At 37.2% G+C, this 20,082-nt stretch overlaps 1 protein-coding gene, 2 long non-coding RNA genes and 1 pseudogene across 8 annotated transcripts in view; 2 read left to right on the top strand and 2 right to left on the bottom strand.

Moving 5' to 3' along the window:
• Positions 1-4,590: 4,590 nt before the first annotated feature.
• Positions 4,591-6,292, bottom strand: LOC112442199 (uncharacterized). The gene is made up of 2 exons (XR_003030211.2): positions 6,153-6,292; positions 4,591-4,796 (listed from the first exon to the last, which is right to left on the bottom strand). It is a non-coding gene; the product is annotated as an uncharacterized lncRNA (long non-coding RNA).
• Positions 6,293-6,419: 127 nt separating this feature from the next.
• Positions 6,420-20,082, top strand: part of ZNF585A (zinc finger protein 585A) — an 18,311-nt gene continuing 4,648 nt past the window's right edge. For 3 of the 5 annotated variants that reach the window (XM_059877063.1, XM_059877062.1, XM_024978683.2), the window contains exons 1-4: positions 6,420-6,523; positions 7,960-8,015; positions 9,054-9,248; positions 16,948-17,074. In XM_059877063.1, coding sequence (XP_059733046.1) covers positions 9,171-9,248; positions 16,948-17,074 — 205 coding nt within the window. In that variant the 5' untranslated portion in view covers positions 6,420-6,523; positions 7,960-8,015; positions 9,054-9,170. Of the gene's footprint in view, positions 6,524-7,959; positions 8,016-9,053; positions 9,249-16,947; positions 17,075-19,717; positions 19,796-20,082 lie in introns of those variants that run through there. The other 2 variants (XM_059877061.1, XM_059877060.1) reach the window with 2 other exon arrangements.
• LOC101907195 (large ribosomal subunit protein uL24-like) lies at positions 14,282-14,714 on the top strand (annotated as a pseudogene).
• Positions 17,949-20,082, bottom strand: part of LOC100848226 (uncharacterized) — a 17,811-nt gene continuing 15,677 nt past the window's right edge. Inside the window, exon 3 of one of the 2 annotated variants that reach the window (XR_001494176.3) lies at positions 17,949-19,875. This is a non-coding gene — a long non-coding RNA (uncharacterized lncRNA). The remainder of the gene's footprint in view (positions 19,876-20,082) is intronic. The other variant, XR_009491190.1, reaches the window with a different exon arrangement.

Raw genomic sequence — 20,082 nt, 5'->3', positions numbered from 1 at the left:
GAGGATGTCTAAAAATAAAAAGTTTGTAAAACTTAAAGATTTATCAGCATCAAACTTAATATTTGGAAGACTTTTTTTTGCCGGTCATCATTTTTTTTTTTTTTTAACATTTCCATCATCTTGAATGTTTACACAATGTCCGAAGAGCAAATGAACTCACAATGTCATTTTTTTAGGACACATGGAAAGGACAAACTGTTTTCAACAGCTTTCCCCCACATTGTGGGCCTAACGATTAGGACAGCTCTTAGCCACCTTGAACTTCTTGAAACTCACTAGTGATGCTTGATAATTCTCGGCATTCCTTTTTTTTATTTTTGCCTCCTGTTATACCAAGGGGTGAGGGAGTGAGACTTTGGGTTATCAGGTGGTCATCTGGGAAGCAATAGAGGTAGTCTTGTGCAAAGGATGCTCTGCCAGACCTCAGAATTTATGGGTTTGGAATCTAGCCTTAGAGAAAAGAAACGTTGAAAAATAAATAAAAGCCCAGAGAACACTGGTCAACTGACAAGACTAGAAGAAAAGATAACTGAGAACGAGCAATGACTGCAGCCGTAGCTGTGTTGAAGGCAACCAGGGACCATTAGATTTTTTTTAGCTCCTTCAGAAGTGAAGAAACTGACAACAGTACATAATTTCTGAACATTTTGGAGCCTGATCTTGGTTTTTCAGTTGTTTATAGACAAGAAGAACCCCAAGACCTAAAAAGAGACCAGTAAGTAATAGAGGGCTCTGAAGAAACAGAAGTTCATACTCTGGTGAGACAGCCTTGTATTCTACCAGAGCAGAATAACAGAAAGCAAAGGACATTTACAACTCACACTGAGAGCAAATGCAAATTACAGTGTCTTTTCTCTGAGCCATCACCCCCTTCTCCTTTTACATACACTTCATTTTTATATTAATTTTTTGTATAGTTTAATATGTACATGTGTCCGTATATAATCTGGCCAAACAAAACATGTGTTATTTTAACTTTTTATCTTAAACACTTCTAGACAAACACAAAAGTAGACTGAATAGTACGAACACCCCCTTCTTACCCACCCAACCCATGTACCTTTCAGCTCTAACAGTTATCAACCATTTGCCAATCTTAGTTCATCTAGTCCTCTCTGAATTTTTTTCTGTAGTATTTTATTTAAAAAATTATTTATTTTTGGCTGCTCTGGGTTTTTGTTGCTGCACATGGGCTTTCTCTAGTTGAGGAGAGTGGGGGCTGTTCTCTTATTGTGGTGCACAGACTTCTCATTGGTGTGACTTCTCTTGTCATGGAGCATGGGCTCAGTTGCCCCGCAGCATGTGGAATCTTCCCTGACCAGGAATGGAATGCATGTTTCCTGCACTGGCAGCCAGATTCTTAACCACTGGACCACCAGGGAGATCCCTGACTTACTTTGTTTAAAATGACTTCTTCTTCATAGTCATAAAGGTATATAATTTAAAACTGTTTTTTAATCTTTTTGCTACTTTTTATCTTGAAAAATTCAAACAGAAAACTTGAAAGAAACATCTTCTGACATATATCTACTTCTTAAATGCAACAATTATTGACATTTGGTATAATTATTAGCTTGTGTGTATATTTGTGTGTGTAAATATCTGTGCACAAAATACCAAACAAGAAGTCATTTCCCATTATCTTTTTTTTTTTTTTTTTTGGCCACACTGCGGAGCATGCTGAACTTCCCCAACCAGAGATTGAACCCAAGCCCTCTATAGTAGAAGCATGGAATTTTAACCACTGGACTGCCAGGGAAGTCCTCTCATTATTTTAACTGGATAAAATTTAAATGTTAAAAATAGCCCCAAGTCCCCAAGCAATTTTCTAAAATACAAGTAAAACAGAATAAATACAATGCTTGTAAGTAACAAACTGTCACATTAGGATTTAAAGTGTTTAACATCTTACTTCATAGCAATTAATATGGCTATGCGTCTGTTTTGTTGACCCTTGGCACACTTTTTATGGGTTTTCCAGGTGCCACAGTGGTAAAGAATCCGCTTGCCAGATGGATGGAGGAGACTCAAGAGACTCGGGTTTGATCCCTATGTCCAGAAGATCCTCTGGAGAAGGAAATCACAACCTACTCCAGGATTCTTGCCTGGAAAATCCCATGGACAGAGGAGCCTGGTGGGTTACGGTCATGGGGTCGTGAAGAATCAGACACAACTTATCGACTAAGTAACAACAAAAAACACTTTTTTTAAAAATTTTTTTTAATTTTTATTTTTTTAAGAAACACTTTTTATACTATCTATACCTTATTCTGATGGAGTACCATTTGTATTTACAGTGTACATAGGGGCTTTCCCCATACATCATTTTGTTACTTTTCCCTCCTTATTATTAATTATTGGCTGGAAGATGTTGTATTGGGGATTAAATATATTCTATGAAGTTTTGGTATAAAAAAATAAAAATCAAGAGGAATTCTAATCCTAGAAAACTTTTAACTGGCAGGTTTTCTGTAAGGTGTGCTGACTGACTTGAATAGTTTTAAACATCATTCTTCACCCCTAAATATTTCATTATGTTTTTGCTAAGCATAAGAACATTCTATATAACCAAAAGAATATTACCATGCCACACCTAAGAAAAAGCAGAATAGTTTTGAAGTATCATATAATATTCAATCCATGTTAATAATTTTTTCCATTTGTGCCCCCAAATTACTTTCAGAGTTTTTCTTTATTTTTTGTATGATTATTTAAAAAATTTATTTATTTATATTTTTGGCTGCACTGAGTCTTTGTTGCTGCATGTGGGCTTTCTCTAGTTACAGTGAGCTGGGGCTTTGGGGCTGTTCTCTATTCTCTAAGCTATTCTTATTGTGTCTTATTGTGATGGCTTCTCTTGTTGCAAAACTCGGGCCCTAGTGTGCCTGGGTTTCAGGAGTTGTGGTGCAGGACTTGGCTGCCCCAAGGCATGATCCCAGACCAGGGATCAAACCCATGTCCCCTGCATTGGCAAGTGGATTCCTAACTACTGGACCACCAGGGAAGTCCTCAGTTTTTTTAAAAAAGCGTGCTTGTTTGTTTTTTTTTTTAAAGCCAGGACAGGGAACCCGAAGTCAGTCAAGATACATGCATTGCATTTAGTTGTTCTTTTACTTTATCCCTCTTGATCTAGAACCATTTTTTTTCTGATACAAAATTTTAAGAGTCTGTTCCATTGGTCTTACAGAATATTCCACATTCTGAATTTTTCTGATTCTTTAAACTTAAAGTATTTCTTAATTTGTTCCTTTGTGACCTATATTACCTGGAAGTTAGCTCTAATACCTTGTTTAGATTCAGGTTGAGCACTTTTGGTAAGAATACTTTGAAAGTTATGCTGGGTATTTTATATTGCATCACATTTTCCACCTATAGTAGAAAATACAGGTAAATATCTTTAAGACTTTGAGGTGGAAGGGATTTCTTAAATAAGATGCAAAAATAAGAGGAAAGAGGATAAACAGTTACAGAATTACTGAATTCTCAGGTACACATGATTCTGTTTCTTGTTCTTACATTCTTTTTCTATTTCAGTTGTTATATAAAATACTCTGTTTTTAAAGTTTAGTTTTACAATTTAATATCTTATAATGTGAAGTCCCTTTCTTCTCCTTTCATCAGAATATTCTTTGCTATGCTTCTTACATAAATATACTGGTATACCCATCTTTAATAATCTTGTCAAATAATAAAAAATCCTTTTGAGATTTTCATTGGAATTGCCTTGAATCTATATTAAATATGGCAAGAGTTGACATTTTTCCTATATTAAGCATCCATTCCATAAACGTGGGATATATATCCCTTTATTGAGATCTTTTAGGTCCTTCATTAGGATTTCACAGTTTTATACATGAAAATCTCTGAAATCTCCTCTTAGAGTTATTTCTTAGAACTTTTAAAATTGCTCAAATGGAATATTTTTTCTTTTCTATTTTCTGATGGATTATTGCTAACATACAATTAATTTTTGTTCACAGTTGATTTCTTTTAATCCCTCCATTGTTGGCAAATCAGTTTATTAGTTATATTTCTTTTTCATTTGTTCTTCTGGGGTTTGCAATTTTTGATACCTCCTATTTCCTTTCCTTGTCTTAAGAATGCATGCTCCTTTCTTACCACTCTATTATCTTAACATGGAGCTCTGACAAGGACTTCCTCCCTGACCAAACTCTTGAACGAGAACTCTCTGAGGCCTTGGCATTCTGTCCTTGGCCTGCTGAACCCAGTTCAGCAAGAAGACTGCCAAACAAGTTTAACAAGAATCCCCCCAATTCTTAATATCTATAACCAAGTTCTTCTTAGTAATTTTCCATCCATTGACTTCTTTGACCTGCCTGTTAGCTGTCCTGAGCTGTCCTTATTATTGTATTTAGAACTGAGTTCATTCTCTCTCTCCTATATGAATAGACTTGAGCCCTACTGCAATAGTTTCGATCAGGTCTTCCTTGCCTGTTTAACTTGTCCAATGCAATTTTTCTTTTACATTTCCATCTTCAAGGTTACTTCATGATCTGAAAAGCCTACTGCCACTACAGCAAATATGTCTGCATTCTGGGAAGAAGGAAGAAAGAAAAAGCTGATAGAAGATAAGCAGTGTGGACCTTTCATTTGGGTCATCTCGCTTCAAGCAGCCCTCTCAGGAGATATTACAGAAGGTACTATACAACACTTTTGCCTCCATCTCAGGGATGGAAACTTAATCACATGAACATATCCATGGGAGTCAGGATATACAAGGGAGGCAGGATAATCCTTCAGCTGGGCACATTGCTGCTTCAATTAAAGTCTGGATTCTGTTATCAAGGAGAAAAAAGAAAGGTGATATATTAGGTTGCATGTAGCTGTGAGTAAACCATATAGGGGTTATTATAATTAAGATGAGAGATAATTTATTTTTTTCAGCTGTTGAGATATAACTGTCACATAACATGATGATTTGATACATTGATATATTGAGAAATAACTTCCACAGTAAGGTTAGTTAACACATCCATCACCTCACATAACTACCTTGTGTGTGTGGGGGGTGTGTGTGTGTGTGGGTGTGGGTGTATATGGTAAGAACATTTAGGATCTACTCTATTAGCAATTTTCAAGTATATAATACAGTATTGTTAACTACTGTCTTTGTGGACTTTACACTCACAGCCCTCCCCCCCCACCTCACCCCCCCATAAAAAACAGGGGATGGGGATGGGGAGAGTGTTAGCTGCTCCAGAATTTCCATATAGGAGAAGTTACAGAGGAGTCAGAGATGGGACTTAAGGCTTCATTTATATAGTAAGGACACTGTTATTACTTAGATTTTAATTAAGAAGTAAATAAAAATAATAGTTTTCCTTAAGTACTTTTAGCCACACATTGACCTGGAGGAGGGCATGGCAATCCACTCCAGTGTTCTTGCCTAGAGAATCCCATGAACAGAGGAGCTTAGTGGGTTGCAGTCCATAGGGTCACAAAGAGTTGCACAGGAAAGAAGCGACTTAGCACGTGCACGACCATCTTAAAGACTATTATTATTTTATTGTTGTCGCCTACTATAGTTTTCCTTGCGGTTGTTAAGGTGAAGGCTAGTGAAGATTAATGGGGATTCAAGTCTCCATTCCCCCCACCAGCCCTTCCTGTGTTAGTCACTCAGTCGTGTGCCACTTTTTGCAATCCCAGGGACTGCAGCCCGCTAGGTTCCTCTGTCCATGGAATTCTCCAGGCAGGAACACTGGAGTGGGTTGCCATTCCCTTATCCAGGGGATCTTCCCTACCCAGGAATCGAACTCTAGTCTCCTACATTGCAGGCAGATTCTTTACCATCTGAGCCACCGTAGAGCTCAGGACTATATTCTAACTTCTAATCCTGTTTGCCCCAGTGCTTTCTTGCATTAAAGGCTGTACTACCCTTCCTCAGCGGATTGCCCATTCTAACATTTCTCTGTCAAGTCGTTTCATCCAGGGGTGGACTCCCATTCCGACCTCTCCACACTCCCTGAGTGCTTGTCCCTGCGGCAATCAATCCCTTGCTGTTGTTTAGTCGCTAAGTCGTGACCCACTCTTGCGACCGTATGGATTGTATCCCGCCAGACTCCTTTTCTATGAGATTCTCCAGGCAAGAATACTGGAGGGGTAGTAAGCCTTGCCTTACTCTAAAAACCAACCGAGGGCTTTTTCTCCGGTGTACGGAATGGACACACTTCTAAGATGGCGGCCCGCTCGCAGAAGCACCATTGGGTGCAGCCATGTTCTCTACCCAACAGCGCTCCACGCCCCGCCCCCGGGAAACCGCACAAAGTCTCTTAACGTCTCTTCGCCCTGTTGAACGCGACTGTCAAAGTAATCCGGGGCATGCGCAATGCCAACCATCCGTAAGGGGCGGTGCTAGAGGTCTGACTGGAAGCGGAAGTGCCTCGCGGAGGGTTTTTGGTTTTGTTTTTTTTTTTTTTTGCGGCTGTGTGGGGAGCATTTTCACACTTTATTTCCGAGAGGTCTCTGTGGTGATTTTGGTTGGTCTTGATTAGGAGTTCGTGAGGTCAGTGATGGAAGGCTTGTCCGTGGAGTTAGTGATGATGGTTTTTGGCTTCAGTGGTGGGGGCTCGGGTCTGTGGCGTCCCTTGATTGGTTCACTGATGGGGTTCTGGGCAACGATGAGTATCTTTAAGATGATTTTTGGGCCCAGTGATGGAAGTCTGTGGTCAGTGGTAGGGCTTGGGGCGTCAGCATGGGGTCTGTCATGAGCTTGTTTTCTAAACATTCACAAGCATTTTCCTTATTGCTCACATCTCAGTGTTTGGGTTTTTGTTTTTGTCTTTTTTTTTGAATTTCAATTTTTTCTTTGACCCGTGAATTATTCAGAAGGGCATTCTTATTTCAAATAATGCCTCTGGGTGAGGCTCGAGGGTAAAAATTGCTTATGGCCCAGTTCAGGGTCAGTTTTCATAAATGTCACACATTTTTTACGGAAAAGCAATGTGTGTTCTTTAATAATTATATTGTTTCATAGCGAATGTATTTCCATATTATTTTCTCTGCTCAATTATTTACCGAGACAGGTAAACTCACATTGGAAAAGTTATTTGTCCTCTTGCCCTTCTTTCTGCCAGTTTCTGGTTTGTGTATTTGAAACTATTATTAGGAACAGTTATTTTTATTTTTAGTAATAGTTGTACCTAAATAACTCAAAAGATACTATAGCCATTTAAGTACCCACCACTAATTTATAAAAGAGCTCATTTTCCAAAATGCTTTCCAGCACTTTAAAAAAAGCTTTTACAGTTCTGAGGGAAAAATTATATCTAATTGTTCTAATGCAGTCGGCCATCTAAATTTCCTTTTTTGTGAATTTGCATGTCCTTTGTCACTTTTTAAAAAATCTATTTGATTGCTAGTTTTTTTTTTTTTTTTAACCATTAGGGATAACCTGTCATCACATATTGAAAAATTTTATGTATATATCTTCATTTTTATTTTTAAGGTGTATCTTAATGTATACTCAGAAATATTTGTTTTTTTCTTTTATAGTTTCTGGGTTTTCTCTCATTTTTAAGTTAGATCTCATTTATAAGTTAGATATTTATAAGTAAGATCCCTCCTACTCCACCAGAATGTTACACAAATGTATTCTCCTAAAGTTTATTTTAATATTTTTTGAGGTTTTAAAAATGTATATACTTAAAGTACTTATTCCTGTTGGAAATCAATCTAAAGTATAGTGTGTGATGGGGATCTAGTTTGTTTTGTTCCAGGTAAATGGCCAGTTACATCAACACCACTTACGCAATGAATTTCTTGTGTACATTCAGTTGAATGTCACATACATAAATCATTAAGTAATACATACACACATCATTGTCTGGTCTGTTGTTTTCCTTGCTTTGATTATATTGTTTTTATATTGTTTTAATATCTAATAGTGATGTGTTTTAATATCTAATTGCTGATATTTATTGCATGCTTCTTGTGTTCCAGGGAGGTGTTGAGTACTTTACAAGCACCATCTCATTTAATTTTCGTAATTCTATGAGGTAGGCACTTTGATTCTTATTTATGAAACTAAAGCTAAAATAACTTCATTTTCTCATAGCCAAAAAATAGCTGAGCTGCAATTCACATCTTTAGTACTGTTTCTCTGTATCTCATGTTTTCCCCCATATTTTACCACGAATAACTTATCACAGGATTTGTTAAACTATCTGTCCTTCACAGAGTGCGTGTATGTTCAGTTGCATCTGACTCTGTGACCTCACAGACTGTAGCCCACCAGGCTCCTCTGTCCATGGGATTTCCCAGGCAAGAATACTGGAATGGGTTGCCATTTCCTCCTCCAGGGAATTGTCCTGATGCAAGGATTGAACCTGTGTCTCTTGCATTGGCAGGCGGATTCTTCACCACTGAGCCAACTGGGAAGCCTGTACTCCACAGCGTAGTTCTCAAAATGTGGTTCCTGAAACAGCAATATTAGCATCACCTGGGTACTAGTTAGAAATGCAGATTTTGGGGCCCTGCTATGGTCTGAATATTTGTTCCTCCCAAATTCATATGTTAAAATCCAAACACCCAAAATTATGGTGTTAGAAGATGGGACCTTTGGGGAATGATTAGGTCATAAAAGTAGAACCCTGGTGAATGGGATTAGTGCCCATGCAAAAGAGACACCGCAGAGCTCCCTAGCCCCTCCCACCATGTGAAAACACAGCTAGAAGGTGCTGACTTTAAACCAGGAAGAGTGCCTTCATCAAAACATGTTCGTGCTGGCACCTTGATCTTGGACTTCTCAGCTTCTAGAACTGCGAGCAGTAACTTTCTGTTGTTTATAAGTCACCCAGTCCGTGGTATTTTGTTAGAACAACCTATGGGCTGTATCCTAGACCTGCTGAATTGGAAACTGTTAGAGTGTGCAGATTTTTAACTGTCTTAATATTTTAACAGACCGTCCAGGTGATTCAAATGCACACTCAAGTTTGAGAACCACTGTTCTGTGGTGTCTGGCTCAGGAAACTACACCTTGGAGTTCCTTGGAAACATTGATGTGATGACTGACCATGTGGACATTATCTTTCCAGGAGCCTCTGGACTAGATCTTCCTCCAAATTTCACCTCACCACTCTTCAGAGGCTCTGCTTGAGTTTATATGTGCACCAAACTTTAGTTTGCTTAGAGAATAAAGGTTGAGACCCAACATGACCATGCCAGCTAATTGGACCTCTCCTCAGAAATCCCTGGGCCTGGCTCCAGAGGAACCTGGCGGCTCATGTGAGGTGAGGAGGAGGAATCCCAGCGGGTGGAAATTCATTCTGGGAGTAGTTTGATCTTTACAACAAGGTTTTGGATAAAGATGATACCTAAAGTTATTCCCAACCTTTTTTTTGGTATTTGTTTCATTTTGTTTACTATGTAACCTTGATGTCCCAACCAGTCAATGATAATAAAAGAATTGAAAATTATAAATATAGATTCAGAAGTCAAATGTATTAACTATTCACAGCAAAACGATGCTCAAAAATAACCTGAAAGTGAAAAGTTTAAGTGAAAGTTAGTCACACAGCCGTGTCTGACTTTTTGTGATCCCAAGGACTGTAGCCCATCCGGCTCCTCTGTCCATGGAATTCTCCAGGCAAGAGTACTGGAGTGGGATGCCATTTCCTTTTCCAGGGAAAAATAATCTAGAGAAATAATTTATCTCAAATAAAATGTAAATTGCAGATGAAATGGGTGTATTTCTAGGAATATATTAACTTTTCCCATCAAATCTTTAATTACCATTTACTATATTTTCCCTTGTAGGCATTATGACTTTTATTTAAAAAATTCTACTTTTAATAAGATTGAGATTGGCCAATGCCAATTTTTCACAGAGTGTTTTTATTGCTTTCAGAGAAAACTTAGTTTCTGTTACTTTTTCTTTCTTTACTGAGATCTGCCATTTTTTTTTTTTTAATTAAATAACAATTTCTTAACCTGTTTTTCCAGAATTTATTCCTTGGACTTTTATATCCCTATTTACTTAAGTTGTTGCTTGTTTTAGTGAATTCCTTGAATTCATGGTGAATGTGTTTAATTGTGTGGCAGCTTATTTCTATCATGTTCCTTTAAATCTCCTTTTTCTTTCATTCTTTTTGCTAATAGTGTCTTTGTACATTAGATTTTTATTGTTATCTCTAAGTAAGGAGATTTTTTCCCTGGACAGATTGTTTATAAGAAGCTCGTTTGGTGTGGAGTCAAAGCCACAGATATGACATCTTCTTGATTCCTTATTTAATTATTGATGGCATAGAGTTCAGGGGCCAGGGTTTTGGTGTGAAGTAGGTTGTGCAAATGTATGAAAGAGAAAGATTAGAGCATATATAGTCTTTTCAAGTATATAGGGGGACATTTTCAAAGAAATGATAATGTTTTAAGCCTCCTGCTGCTGCTAAGTCGCTTCAGTCACGTCCGACTCTGTGCGACCCCGTAGACGGCAGCCCACCAGGCTCCCCTGTCCCTGGGATTCTCCAGGCAAGAACACTGGAGTGGGTTGCCATTTCCTTCTCCAATGCATTAAGCCTCCTAAACAGAATAAACATATCGAAAAGAGGCAAACTAGAATCTTTGAAGACAGTTAAATGAAGAAATAAAAAAGATAGCTTTTAAACATCATAATTTTAGACATTAAAAACCAAGAGCATCTTTTAAAAAAATTTTTGTATTTATTTATTTTTGACTGTGCTAGGTCTTCATTGGTGCCAGCGGGCTTTCTCTAGTTGTTGTGATGTATGGCCGTCTCATTGTGGTGGCTTCTCTTGTTGCAGAGCACAGGCCCTAGAGCACACAGGCTTCAGCAGTTGTGGTGCACAAGCTTAGTTGCCCCATGGTATGAAAAAACCACAAGTATCTTTAATACTTTCTCTGTCCTGTCCTCCCTACGTGCTTATTCCCTCCTCTGAATTCAGTGACCTGCTTTATACATACTAGTACAACTGAATCATCATCTCTATACTAGCTCTGTATCCATCTGCCTAGTGTCCCTCCTTGTATATGTTTTATCACCTAAACCTCAATATGTACAAAATTTATTAATTCTTGTCTTCTTCCCCCAGCCTCCACCTCTAGTCCTTAAATTCAGCTGTGACCTTAGAATCTATAACAACACAAAACTGATAACTGAGAGTTACTTGAATTCCATTATCTCATCTTCACACTTGGTATCAATTTTACCTCCTTAATAATTAATATCAATCTGTTCTATAGCCTTACTACAGCCTTACTTTAGGTAAGTAAGAAATTTGTATTCTCCCACATGAATTATGCAGTGGTTTTCATGACTTATTTTTCCAGTTTTGCTCATTTCAGAATGTTCTCTTATGAAAATAATCTTTCTTCAATATAGTTTTTCAACTTTTATTTGTTTTGAAATAATTATAGATTCAAAGAGCATTGCAGAATATAATACAGAGAATTCTTCCATAAATTCCAGTTTATTGTGGTGCATGGTTATTTTTATTCATTGCTGGATCCAGTCTGCCAGTATTTTGTTTAGAATGTTGGCATCTAAATTCATAAAAGCCATACTGGTCTGTAGTTTTCTTTTTGGTACTGTCTTTGTCCTGTTTGGTATCAGGGTAATAATACTGACTTCATAAAATTAGTTGGGCTTAAGTAGAAGGGCTTCCTCCTCCTTTACTTTCTGAATGGGATTATGTAAAAATGAGACTAACGCTTCTTTAAAAACTTAGTAGAACTCTCTAGTAAAACTATCTGGGCCTGGAGATTTTTTTCCGGAGATTTTTTAATTGAATGGTTGTGGGATTATCAATTTATCTATGCCATAATGTAAGTTTTGATAGTTTGTGGTTTTTGAGGAATTGGTCCATTTCTTACAAATTGCTGACTCTTACCAGCATAGAATTTTTGTATTCCCTTATTTTTCTTTTAATGGCTGCCAGATCTGTAATCATAGACCTATTTCATTCTTGATATCAGTGATTTGTATCTTTTTAATCCTTGATTACTAGGTCAGTTAGCAAGATTTAGCAGTTTTATTTTTTCCCCCAAATAATACATTGTGTGTTATTGATTTTTCTCTAGTTTTTTAAAAAAATTGTTTTCAGTTTCATTGATATTTACTTTCTATTATTTTCTTCTTTCTGCTTGCTTTGGGTTTATTTTGCTTCTCTTTTTCTACTTTCTTGAGGTAGGAATTTAGATTATTGACTTGAGAACTTCCCCCTTTCCTTTTTTTTTTTTTAAATTGATGTAATCGACATATCACACATTAGTTTTAGGTATATAACACTATTCAATCTTTGTATATATTGTGAAATGGTCACCGCAATAAATCTAGTTTTAATCACACATAGTTAGATGTTTTTCTTGTATTGAGAACCTTTAAGATATTTATTAACTTTCACAAGACAGTTATGGTTCTAATTTTTTGAGGAACTTCCATAGTATTTTCCATAGTGGTTGTACCAGTTTACATTCTTCCAGTAATGCACAAGGATTCCCTTTTCTCCACATCTTTGCCAACACTTGTTATTTCTTGTGGTATTTTTTGTTTTTGTTTTATATGGTGGGCTTTTTCGGTAATAGCCATTCTAACATGTGTAAGGTGGTATCTTATTGTGAATTTAATTTGTATTTCCCTGATCGTTAGTGATGTTGAGCATGTTTTCATATATCTGTTGGAAATCTGTATATTTTCTTTGGAAAAATGCCTTATTCAGATCCTCTGCCCATTTTTTATTTGGATTGTGTTTCCTCTTTTCTATAAACTTCCCTTTCAGCATCTCACAGATTTTGATATGTTACATAATTTTTACCAGCCAATAAACATAAAAATTTTGATTTAGTTAGTAATCAAATAACTGTAAAGATAATAATGCATTACCATTTTTGCCCAGCATGACAAAGATTTTAAAAGGACAGCACTTAATGGTAATGAGAGATAAGATGAGTTGATACGTAGTATTTCTCATTTTCTTCCAGTTCTGTGTATTTTCTAAATTTCTTTTGAGGATTTCTCTTTGACTTGTAGTTTATTTAGAAGTGTGTTGATTGATTTCAAAATATTTTGTGACTTTTCAGTTTTTGTTATTATTTTCTAACATAATTCCTTTGGAGATTTTTCTGTTGTCTTTCTGTTACTGATTTTTACTTGGATTCCATTATTTTCAGAGAACAACTTTGCATTATTTCAGTTCTTTCCAGTTTGTTGAGATTTGTTTCACAGCCTAGGATATAGTCTGTCTTGGTCATTGTTCTGTGGGTTCTTGAAAAGAATGTGTATTTTTCTTTTGTTGAAGTATCCTATAAATGTTGATTAGATGGTGTTTGCTTTTCTGTAGCATTGATAATACCCTCTCTGTTATTTCTGCAATTTGCTGAGTGTGGGATGTTCAAGTCCCTATAAACACTTTTTTAAGTGTTTATAACTCCAGGTGGAAATAAGTCATTCCTTCAATTATGCATTTCCAGACTAGATTTTTAAAATATAAATGGTCATGTTTTTTTAAAAAAAAAAAAAACAAAACACTTTATTATGAAAAAAATGTAAACATATCCAAAAGTAAAGAGAACAGTATAAGGAACCCTTGTATCTATTATACTGATCACTCAGCTTTAGTAGTCATCAATATTCTGTCATTTTTATATTAACTAAAGTCACCGTCCTCCCCAACTGCCAGATTATTTGAAAGTAAATTCCAAAAACCATTTTATCTGTGAATACTTTGATGTATATCTCTTAAGATATGAGAATTCTTTTTTTCCTTTTTGTTTAATGTAACCATAAAGCCATTATCACACCTATAACATAGTGACAGTAATTTCTAGATATCATCTAATATACAGTTTTTATTTGAATTTCTCTTAAGATCCCCTGGATGAAGAAATGGCAACCCACTCCAGTATTCTTGCCTGGAAAATCCCATGGACAGAGGAGCATGGCGGGCTACAGACCATGGAGTTGCAAAGAGTCAGACACAATTAAGCATGCACAAAGACAAACAAACAAACATGCCATAAGTATCTTTTTAATGTTGGTTTGCTTTAATTAAGAGCCAAACAAGGTCCGTAAGTTGCACTTGGTTAGTATGACTTTGAAGTCTCTTTTTTGGGGCGGGGGGGAGTTGGGGAGCATAGCACAAGGCTTGTGGAATCCTAGATCCCAACCAGGGACTGAACCTGGGATCTCGGCAGTGAAAGCTCCAGCTTCCAACCATTGAACTGCCAGGGACTTCTCTTAGTCTCTTTTAATAAAGAAAAGATCCCCCTCTTCCCTTCTGTGGCCATCACTGAAACGCCAGCAGCCAAAATGAAGTTCAGTCCCTTTGTGACTTCTGACCTAAGCAAGAATCGAAAAAGGCATTTCAGTGTGCCTTCCCACATTTGCAGGAAAATTATGTCTTCTCTTTCTAAAAAGCTAAGACAGAAGTACAAAGTTTGATCCATGCCCATCCGAAAGGATGATGAAGTTCAGGTTGTATGAGGGCACCACAAAGGGCAGCAAATTGGCAAAGTAGTCCAGGTTTACAGGAAGAAATACATCATCTACATTGAATGAGTGCAGCAGGAGAAGGCTAATGGCACAACTGTCCATGTGGGCATTCACCCCAGCAAGGTGTATCACCAGATTAACACTGGACAGAGACCACAAAAAGATCCTCGAAGGTAAAGCCAAATCTCGCCAAGTAGTAAAGGAGAAGGACAAATATAAGGAAGAAACAAATGAGAAGATGCAGGAATAAAGTCATCTTGTCTATAGCTTTCATTAAAAACTGTTAAAAAAGATTCCCCTCCATATTTTTTTCTTTTATGATTAATTTTTTGAAGAAACAGGTCATTTGCTGCCTTCTGGATTTAGCTTATGTTTTAGCCTTGATATTGTTGAACATTTTCCTCTATACTTCACATTGTTGTTGTTTAGTCACTAAGTTGTGTCTGACTCTCTGCGACCCCATGGGTTATAGCCTGTCAGTTTCCTCTGTCTGTGGGATTTCCCTGGCAAGAATACTGGAATGGGTTGACGTTTTCTTCTCCAGGGAATCTTCCCAACCCAGGGAGTGAACCCCCATCTCCTGCACTGCAGGCGGATTCTTTGCCCCTGAGGCACAGAGGAAGCCTTACGTATGAATAATTTGTTGGATCTAGAGGCCTAATGAGTTTCAGGTTGTATTTTTCTTTATATATCATATCAGGAGGGACATAATACCTGGTTATCTCTTTTTATGATGTTAAAATTGTTAATTCATTACAGATGTTCTTAGCTCATTCATTCATTTTAAACTTCTCTTCAGCCTTTCACATGAAACAGTTGAGCAACCTTTAGTGATTATTGTCTAAATCTATTATTTCATTACGAATTATGAAATGATGTTATTCTGGTTCTATCCTAACTTCTTCATTAGCCAGAAAGCATTTTGTAAGAAACTGTTCCTCATCATTTATTTGGTTATTCTGCAATACAAAAAAATTTTAATATAAATCTGATTAGCTTAATTACCTTTACTTAAAGTGGAAAATTCATAGTTCTTCTATGAGCAAACTATTTTCCCCATAACCAGCTTCCTGGCATGTCATGCAGACTTCTCTTCATTTACATAAGCTATTTGCTGTTCTCCAAACTCATCGTGTATTTTCCTATATCCACACCTTTGGTTTTGTCTTTTCTGGGAAATGACCTCCCTCACCCCCCCATTCTGTATTATACCTCTCATCTTCTAACTTAAATTCCTCAATTAATGTAAACTTACACCCCCATGTAGAATGTATTTTTCCTTTTTGGGGACCTCAGTGTTTTCTACATGGAGATTCACTTTTTAACCCTTTAGTGAATCTGTGACTTCGTTTTTTTTTTAAACATAGGTCTTACTTATTTTCTAAGTCTTTTAAGTTGCTAGAAGATTAGAAACATAAGTAATTTATTTTTGTTTCCAGGACTAGCATAATAGGTTGGCCTAAATTGATCAGAAATTATATTTTAGGTTATTCATCCAGTTGCTAGAAAACTACGAGAGAGCCTATTTCAATCTTCAGTTTTGAAAAGTGAGTAATTGACTGATCATAGTATAGAACAATGGAGAAGGCAATGGCACCCCACTCCAGTACTCTTGCCTGGAGAATCCCATGGATGGAGGAGCCTGGAGGGCTGCAGTCCATGGGGTCGCTGAGGGTCGGACATGACTGAGCGACTTCACTTTCACTTTTCACTTTTATGCATTGGAGAAGGAAATGGCAACCCACTCCAGTGTTCTTGCCTGGAGAATCCCAGGGATAGGGGAGCCTGGTGGGCTGCCGTCTTTGGGGTCGCACAGAGTCGGACACGACTGAAGTGACTTAGCAGCAGTAGCAGCAGCAACAGTATAGAACAATAGCAAAAATTCTTTACTGGACTTCTTTCTTCCATAAAATATTATGTAGAACTAGATATTTAATATACACTCTGTATAGACTGAAATGACTTAGCACACACACATGCACACTCTATATGAAATATTATTTTTTAAATGTTCCTGGATTACACAAGTATATGCATTTGTCAAAACTTCAAATGGTACTCTGAGGGTTTGTACATTTCATTGTATGTAAGGCTTATCTTAAAAACAATGAAAACATGTTATACTCTACTTAATGATTTGCATTTTTGAAGTATTTAGAAGGAAGTATACTGGCACCTATAGTTTTTGAAATGCACAGAAAAGTCAGATGGATTGATGGATGGGTAAATATGTGGTAAAAGCAAGTAGAGTAACATGTTAGTGATAGATTATAAGTGGTAGTTTTATAGGTTTTCCCTATATAATTCTTTTACATTTTCTGTATAAAAGTTCATAATAAATTTTTAGGGAAATGAAGGGGGTGAGGTTTTTTAAAAAAAGAGGTAAACTAATAACTACAAAACCCAAGTTCTATATTCCTAAATAAAGTGTCTGCATCTTCCAAATCTAACTATTCATACTGAACAGGAATGTGCCCTTACAGGGATCAGTGTCCTTCAGGGACGTAGCTGTAGATTTCAGCAGAGAGGAGTGGCAGCAATTGGACCTTGATCAGAAAAACCTGTACCGGGATGTGATGCTGGAGACCTGTAGCCACTTGCTCTCAATAGGTAAGCACAGTCACGTGGGTGTCTGAAGGAAGGCCCCACTGAGAGTGTTCTTATTCTCAGGTGCTGAATGCTATGAGACATCTGACTTATATGATGGTTTTGCCCTTATTTGTCCAGAATTCTTTTTCCCTTTTGGGCACTGTGAATATTATAGTTGACTCTTGAACAACACAGGGGTTGGGGTGCAGACCCCCTGCACAGTTGAAAATTTACATATAACTTTTCACTTCCCAAACACTTAACTACTAATAGCCTACTTCTGACTGGAAGACTTACCAATAACATGTGAAAGTGTTAGTCCCTCAGTCATGTCCAACTCTTTGCGACCCCATGGACTATAGCCTGCCAGACTCCTCAGTCCATGGAATTCTCCAGACAAGAATAATGGGGTGGGTATCCATTCCCTTCTCCAGGGGATCTAATGGGGTTGAACCTGGGTCTCCTGCATTGCAGGCAGATTCTTTACAGTCTGAGCCACCTAAGAATCCCTACCTATTGGGCTTATGTTACTATTTTATTTATGTTATTTACCTATTTTATTTGTGTTACCAATAACATAGTCAATGTATATTTTGTATATTGTATGTATTATATATTGTATTCTTATAATAAAGTAAGCTAGAGAAAACAATTACAAAAGAGGCACACTTACAGTAATGCAGTTCTTGCAAAGCAAAGTTATAAAACAGTAAGACAGACATTAATTTTATGTTAAATATTATTCACCTTATGCCTATGTAAGAATAGTCTGTCAACCTCAGTACAGGTCTTATGTATGACGTTCTACATGATGAATACTTAGGCAATGATGATGATGAAACTAAAACTCCTCATACAGTTCTTATCAATAGATTTTCACAGGAAGACACATGCATATACAACAGATAAGTTTATTAACTGTATAGCACAATGAGTATTTACTGCTTTTTAGGTGGAAGTAGATCATCATAAAAGTCTTCATCTTCATCATCTTCACATTAAGTGAGCTGAGGAGGAGGAAGAAGAGAAATTGGTTTTGCTGTCTCAGAGGTGGCAGAGGCAACAGAAGTGGGGGAGGTAGAAGAGTTGAGGCTGGAGAAGCAGGCACACTCAGTGTAACTTTACAGAAATACATCATAATTTCTGTCTTAACTTTTTCACTTTTTTATTTCTCTAAAAATGCTTCTATACCATACCAATCCTTCATCCACCATTTGCTTTAGTTTAAGTGTCCATATCATAGAAAGGTCCATGTGGTAAAAGAAGTCAGAAACAGTCTTAAGCAAGTGGAACCCGTCTGCTAGACTGTCTCATGTCAGTTTGTTCTCTGGCACTGCTTCTTTTATGTCTGTCTCCTACCATCTGGCACTGATTTGGAAGCCCTCATATTTACCAAGCCTGTTGTGTGATGTCTATTAGCTCTTGAACTTCTCCAAGATCCATATCTTCAAATCCTTCACACTTTCACCTCCGCCTTTTTTGCCTTATTCACAATGTCTTTCATGATTTCCCTGATTGGTTCTGCTGTAAATCCTGTAAAGTCACGCACAACATCTGGACAGTTTCTCTGGCAGGAATTTATGGTTTAGGCTTGATGACTTATAGCTTTTTCTATAACAAGAATGGCATCTTCAGTAGTGTAATCTTTCCAGTCTTTCATGATGTTCTGTCAAGGTTCTCTTCCATAGCATTGACATTCCTTTCTGTGGACTATCATGTAAAATAAGCTTTAATGATCCTTGTGATCCCCTGATCTAGGGGCTACATTAAAGATGTGTGTCTGGGGACAAGTAGACCACTTTGTCACCTTTGGTGTTGAACTCATGGGGTTCTGGGTGGCCAGTGGCATTGTCCAATATGAAAAGAACTTTAAAAGGCAGTCTCTTACTGGCTAGGTACATCCTGACTTAAGGGACAAGCATCAGTGGAACCAATACAGAAAGAAGTTTCTTGCTGTTCAGGCCTTCTTGTTTTACAGCCAAAAGACTGGCGGCTGATGATGATTTTCTTAAAGGCATCCAGGAACTCATGTGTTCCCTTTTGGTCAGCAGAAGCTGCTTGTCCTGTTATCTTTTTTAAAAGCCAAACCTCTTTCTAAATTTATCAAACCATCTTTTCCTGGAATTATATCCTCTTTCTTTAGGCCATTCACCTTCCTTCTGCTTTAATTTATCATATAGTATTAGAGTTTCTAGATATACTTCTCTTATAGCAATTCTAAACCCACATAAAAACTACATTTAAAAAAAGTTTATTTTTGGCTGTGCTGGGTCTTCATTGCTGTGCAGGCTTTTCTCTAGTTGCAGTGTGCAGACTTCTCATTGTGGTGGCTTCTCTTGTTGCAGAGGGCATCAGTAGTTGCAGCACATGGGTTCAGTAGTTGTGGCTCCCAGGCTCTAGAGCACAGGCTCAATAGTTTTTGTGGCACACAGGCTTAGTTGCTCCACAGCATGTGGGATCTTCCAGGATCAGCAACTGAACCTGTGTCTCTTGCACTGGCTGGCAAATTCTTTACCATTGAGCCACTTCCTTATGCAGGGAAGCCCAAAACTCCACTTTTAATAGAAGATAAAAAAGTATTTCTTAAAAAGTGCAAGGTTTTTGTATAGTCTGCTTTAGCTACAGCAATGCTTTATGAATTTCTTTTTCTCTTTTTAGAATGGTCCTCATACTGAGTTTGTTTATCTTGAAATGGCTGGCAACCACAGCTTTCGCTTGGAAAATATTTTCAATAAAATCCATGTGAGTGGACCCATGCAGTTCAAAGCTCTTTTGTTCAAGGATTAATTGTACTTTGTTCTCAGAGATACATGGTTAGTTTCCTGAAAAACAAAGCCTCATTGAACAATAAAACTTTATTGATTGGGCTCAGAAACTCAATTCAGTTCAGTTCAGTCGCTCAGTTGTGTCCAACTCTTTGTGACCCCATGGACTGAAACACAATTAGCTGGACTTTAATCAAGCAATTCAACTTTTTCTTATAATGGCACTTAGTATGGGTTCCATGATATTTTTCAAGGTTTATGGTA

The sequence above is a fragment of the Bos taurus genome, chromosome 18 (assembly GCF_002263795.3).
Source record: "Bos taurus isolate L1 Dominette 01449 registration number 42190680 breed Hereford chromosome 18, ARS-UCD2.0, whole genome shotgun sequence".
NCBI lineage: Eukaryota > Metazoa > Chordata > Mammalia > Artiodactyla > Bovidae > Bos > Bos taurus.
Note: the sequence above shows the minus strand (reverse complement) of the source record. Positions and strands in the feature narration are given on the sequence as shown.